This window comes from Nestor notabilis, unplaced genomic scaffold (genome assembly GCF_000696875.1).
Source record: "Nestor notabilis isolate BGI_N333 unplaced genomic scaffold, ASM69687v1 scaffold19222, whole genome shotgun sequence".
Taxonomy (NCBI): Eukaryota; Metazoa; Chordata; class Aves; order Psittaciformes; family Psittacidae; genus Nestor; species Nestor notabilis.
This window is the reverse complement of record NW_009918093.1, coordinates 2,213-8,048: the sequence shown is the minus strand read 5'-3', so window position 1 is coordinate 8,048 and position 5,836 is coordinate 2,213. Positions and strand designations below refer to the sequence as shown.

General features: G+C 57.3%; 1 protein-coding gene across 1 annotated transcript; it reads right to left on the bottom strand.

The window, feature by feature from the left end:
• Window positions 1–1,723: 1,723 nt before the first annotated feature.
• AGPAT2 (1-acylglycerol-3-phosphate O-acyltransferase 2) lies at window positions 1,724–4,957 on the bottom strand (the record flags this gene model as incomplete). Its single annotated transcript, XM_010009543.1, has 5 exons — window positions 1,724–2,089; window positions 2,392–2,464; window positions 4,003–4,098; window positions 4,262–4,437; window positions 4,824–4,957. Coding segments are annotated over 5 exons (637 nt in total), but the record flags the coding sequence as incomplete, so codon positions are not given.
• Window positions 4,958–5,836: the final 879 nt, after the last annotated feature.

Below are 5,836 nucleotides of genomic sequence, written 5' to 3'. Positions count from 1 at the left end.
CTCTCCTTTATTTGAATAACCAAAGGTGTACTTTGTTGGTTTTTTCTCTTTAAAGCACGTAACATCATCATCACCCCAATGAAAAGTGAACAGCAGAAACTGCACAGAGGCACTGCTCCCTCCTCCCGGGGAAGATGCTGCAGGTCCCTCAGTGGACACTGTTCCCCCCCCCGGACCCTCTGTGACAGCCCCTCATCTGCCACTTACAAAGTGCTGGTTCAGTTCCCATCCTCCCGCCCCAACCCAGCCCGCAAAGGGTCTGACCCCTGAGTCTGTACTTGTTAAGGCCCCTCTACTAAAGCCCCCCTGGCCCCAGCTCCCGGTTACAGGAATTCCCTGCCTTTCCCAGTGGAGGCTTTAACCCCCAAATGCCGTACAACCACAATTCCACCAACACAGGCTGCAAAAGCCATTTGCATTGGTTACCTGAGTAGCCCCAGGCAGCTCATCTCAAGGTTCTACACCCTGCACCATGAACAGGAGAGCAAAAGCCTCCCTGAACCAAGTCAGAGGCGAAGGTTACCCCAGAACCATGGGCCTGACCCAGCCTTGCTCCTTGCAGAGGGCATCACCACTTGTGCAGCTCCAGCGAGGGATGGAGGAGCCCTTCATCACCCCAAAGCACAGGGAAAACCCCTTTATGTGCACAGGAAAGGACCCGTTTCCCCCAGAGAGGGAGCTGAAGCCCCCAAGCCGGGTCACAGCTCCCCCCCCAAAGCCGGTCCACACCTCCCGCTCACCCCCCCGCGGCTCTCCCAGAGCAGCAGCTCCACCGCGATCAGCAAAGACATGGGACAGGCACCATCTTTCGGCCAGTGCTGACCATGACAAGTGGCAAGAGGAGCAGCACAGAGCCCTTTACATATGCAGCAGGTACCGTAGGCACCAGGACACCCGCTGCGACCAGGCCGTGCCACCACCACAGCTGGGAGTCGGCAGCAGCAGTTTCCCCACCCCAAGGAAGCTCTGAGCCACCCACAGGTCACACAGGGTATCCAAAGGGGTGCCCCGAACAAGTCCCCATGAGCACAGGTTTGTCCAGGGGAAACATCTGTAGTTTTTAAAATCAAGCTGGTGGCTCTGAATGGTAGAAACAAGCGTGGGGGGCTTTGTTCAGAAGAGGCCTAAAGCAGCAGGGCTGTACCACACCATACATCTGGCTTGGTCAGGTCCCCACTGCTGCACCCCTCTGTGAGCAAGGGCACTTGTTCAGACAAGGCAATCAAGCCTGAAGAAACACTGTGAGGCTGAGCAGCCCCACACATTCCCCTCTGCAGCCCCAGCTGAGGTTATCAGCCCTGGTGCTTCCTTCAGAAGTGAAGGACTCAGCTCAGGAGTAATGCAGAGCCCCAGCACAAACACTGCTGTGACACAAGGACAATCCTCAGGGAGACAGGCCCCGTCCCAGAGGCACCCCATGCCCTCCACCATGCTGGGTGCCCAGGGGGGACACCCGCTCCCAGTGCTGCTGGAGAGCCAAAGTCTGCATTTGCACCTGATCCTCAGCCTTGGTTGAGCAGCATCAAGGTCGTGCAGATACAAACTGCTCCTGGTGGTTTCCCTGTGAGACAGCCAGGCCAGCACCAGCTGAGCCTGCAGGAACACAGGAGGCAGAGCCCAGCCTCCAGCCAGGCTCTTCCCGTCACCCCACACGAGCTGGGGAACTCACCTCTCCGGTCACTGAGCCCTTTGGTAGCGCAAGTTTGATGCCTGAGAAATTCAGAGAAAGGAGACGTTTCATTGCGAGATAATGAACCCTTAAGAAAAGCCCACTCAACGGGGACCTCAGCGCTGGCTGGACACCCGTGTGTGCTGGTCCACGGTGTCCCCAGAGTGACAAGTCACTGCAGAGGAAGAGAAGTTCCTTCGGGATTTGGCAACAGATAGGTCCCTTCAGCCACCACCACACGGTGATGCCACTGGAGAAGCATCTAGGATGAGTCCTTTGCCTCACTTGGACTTGGACGGCCCGACAGCATGAAGAAGGTCTCCCTCATGGTGTGGAAACATCTGTCAGTGAGGTCAGAGACATCATCTGATGTCAGGCCTTTGGTCTCTATTGGAGGCAGAACCTCAACCTTGATTTTGCCTGGGAACAAGAGAAGAGCCTGTGAGAACCCACACGCCAGTTACAAGAAGAGGTGGTGCCCCATTCTGAATCAAAACATCCCTCACAGTGTTTAATTACAGTCTAATTAAATACAGTCTAGTTTGCTGAGCTGACCCAGCCCAGGGTCTCGTGCCAAGAGCTTTGAACTGACTCCACACATGTCCCACAGGGACTCCTCCTGCTCACCCCAGCTCTGCTTCCCTCCCACACCCTCAGGTCTCCACTGGGTATGGCTTCAACCCTGTCCCCGAGTGACTGTAAAGACCCTCAGGCTCTGGTACCTGATGTAAATAGTTTCTTCTTTGGGTTATAGAAGCTGGTGAAGGAGGAATACACCACGGGGATCACTGGGACCTTGGGGAACAGAAGGAAAACCAGGAGTTACTTGCACTGCAGCAGCCCAAGGCAGGCCAGAGATGAGCAGCAGGGGCCATGCAGCAGAGCTGACCTGGCCCAGCTCTCAGACACAAAGGGCATACACAACCCCGCAAGTAAGACCCACTTCCAAAGGTTGGGACAGTCAGGAATCAAACGGGATCCAAAGCACACCCAGCAGCCCAAGGCACAAGGACGTTTGGGCGCTAGGACCAAGTTACACTTCAGCCCAGGTCAGCACTGGCTCCTGGGGCTCCTTGTCCCAAGCAGGCTTCAAACCCAGGTATTTTCTGACCTGCAGACATTGGAGGGTGCCTGTTCTGACAGGCCTTGCCCTGCTGTGCAGGCACATCCAGGGCAGGCAGCTCGTGTGCCTTCGGCTTTTGAGCAAAGGGTCACCAGTTGCTCTCGGGGAAGGTTCACACAGGCAGAGGCACACCAGGAGGGCCCAGTCACTGCAGTTCTGATAACACAATCCACAGCCTGTGACTCAGGGGGAGTGTCAGAGGTGGGTGCTCCTTCCACTGTCTCCCTGCCTGCCACCCCCTGCCCTGGTTGCATCCCCCTGCTTCACCCCAGCAGGAAGGGTACAACACAGGCTACACCCTGGGCTTGGCCAATCAAACCCAGCAAGAGATCTGGCACCTACTCCCTTCTCCAGGATCCCGCTGTAACACCTCTCTCAGGGAAAGCTGTTTCCCCTCACGCCTGGAGTCATCCCAGCCCTGAGAAGTGAGGCAGAGCATGCACGGGAAGACAAAGCACCCGTACCCTCCATCTCCCCCCTGGCACCCAGTCCCCAGCCCTGGAAGCTGAGCAGGGTGGCCCAGGCAGCACCACCAGGTCTCCAGCAACCCTGGCACACTGCCCCAGAGCTCTACCCAGGCAGGCACCACCTCCAGAGCACCCACAGCTCCAGCAGCCAAGGAGCTTTTTGCCTGCTCCCAGATCTTGTCATGTTAGAGAGAAGGCATTTAAGCCATAACAAAGAAGTACCATCAGGCTGTCTGGAAGGGAGCAGCTATTTCCACACAGAACAAGCCCAAGTGTTGCTCTAAACCACCAGCATTAACAATCCTGGATCAACACAACACTGTTGCAAGCTGTGGGACTGGGAAGTGCATCAACAGCTTTGGGGTTCCAGCACCCACTGGGCTCCCGACCAGAAGGAAGCTCTATGCTGTGCTCCCAGGAGTGGGGCATGGACACTGCACCCCACACTGCCAGGCAGCTGCCTGCAGAGCCAGGGGGCAAGTGCGCCTGTCCCCACCTCTGCTTCACAACAGCTTCTCCACTGTCTGCAGCCACCCGTCCACAGGGGCTGAATCACTCCTGGAGATGGAACAGGCTCCCAGCTCCTGCTGGGCAGTGCTAATGACACCCAACGGTGGTTTAGCTGAGGAGCTCAGCTGTGACACAGCTCACTGGAGAGCAAATCAACCACACCAGTGCATGACCAGTGTGCAACAGCACTGTGGAAGCCCGCAGGGTCCCCGGCAGGGGCACAGCACCGTTACCTGTGCCTGGATAGCGAGGTGAAATGCTCCTTTCTTGAAGGGCAGGAAGTCCCCGGTGCAGTTCCTCGTGCCCTCTGGGTACACCCACACCTTCACCTGCACATGGAGAGATAAGGCTTTGCTGAAGCACTCCTTCCTGCCGGCCCAGCCACCAGCCGGCCTTGCCAAGAGCTGCAGATGAGCCAGCACCAGGAGTGCCACATACCCCCAGGCCACCCCAGGCACACACCACCCCTCCAAGCACCATGGTCACACTCACGTTTTCAGCCACCATAGTCTTGGCCACCTCCGTCATCACCATCTTGGCACTGGTGGTGCTCTTCCTGTTGATGAAGATGACGCCGCCGAGGTACATGATGAGCCCCACGGAGCCCGTGTACATCAGCTCCTTCTTGGCCACCTGGACACAGTTGTCGGGCAGCACCTCCATCAGCCCTAATGTGATGGCAGAGGGTGAGACCCAGCAGTCACCCCCTGCCTGCACTCAGATGGGACGAGAGGCCTGAGGTGTGGAGGGGAGCACGAGGGACAGGCCAGTGCCCTGTTTCTCTGCTGGCTTCTTTCTACTGCCACCAACAGAGCAGGAGGGGTGTAAGAGGGAGCCGAGTAGCACCCGAAGCTGAGCAGTACCTGGGGTGCTGCACTGGTTGCGATTGCTCAGGGTGAGGGGAGACCCTTCCTGCACCAGCACTGGCAGGGACAGCGGGTGTCCTGCCGCACCAGTGGGCTCAGTAGCCCACACTGGCCAGGCTTGGCCAGGGGACATGAATAGGATTTCTGATGGTGAGCGAGAGAACTGCTCCCTCCTACCAGCTCCTCACCCATCATGTCGAGGATGCTCTGGTGGTTGGACACAATGATAGCAGGGCCCTCTACCTCGAAGTTCTCCAGTCCCTTCACCTCAAACCTCAGGCCGAAGAAATACTTGAAGGTCTTGACCACATTTTTGATGATTCTGCAGAAGAGAAGAGCAGTCAGCAGCAGGGCAGGGGGCGACAGGGTCTGCTACACACAGGGTGGCTGGAAGGAGACAAGAGCAGCTCTGTGACAGAGAACCTCCAGTCCCATCGCCCTGTGGTCCACCCAGGTGTGTCCTGCACAGCCCCACGTGCTCCAGGTGCATGCTGAGCCCTGTCCACTCCCAGTGTGGGAATTTTACGGGAAGCTTGGTGACTTTAAGGCCAGTACAGATGAGTTGCTGGTCAGCTTGAAGGAGGTGTGGACAGCATCAGCTCACAACCAGGCTCACTATAGGCTCTTTGGAAGAGGCAAGTCCAGCCCAGTGCAGCTGCAAGAGCCCTACACACAGGACAAGCTGGAAGCCCTCCAAAGTCCAGGAGGGAGGGATGGATGCTGGTTTCCACACTGGATCACAGACCACTCCTCCTGCTGCCAACCAGTGCTGTTTGTTTCCCCTGTGCCATGGCTGTTGCTTGCTCTAATGCCACCAGTGTTTTCCTCCTGCAATCTGCAGAGCCCCACACGTTGTTCCAGCAGCTCTCCTCAGAGCTGCCACTCCCAGCACATGGGCATTAACCCGCACACCCGCCACCCAAGGAAGGCTCTGCCAGTTCTGCTCCTCACAGCGCTGGAAGATGCTGTTTAATGATACAAACACGAGGTGCCACCATGCCATGGAGGTCCAAGAAGGGAAGAGAGGGAAGGCAAGAAACACCTCCCTGTACAACACAAGGATGACAGCAGCGAAGGGGATGCTCCCCACGCAGCTTGGCACAGGGCAAGGTGCCCCAGGCAAACACCTTCTGCCTGTCAGTTCACTCCCCCAGTGGATCTACAGGTCTGTCCACAGAGCTCCCAACTTTCTCCCTGGGTA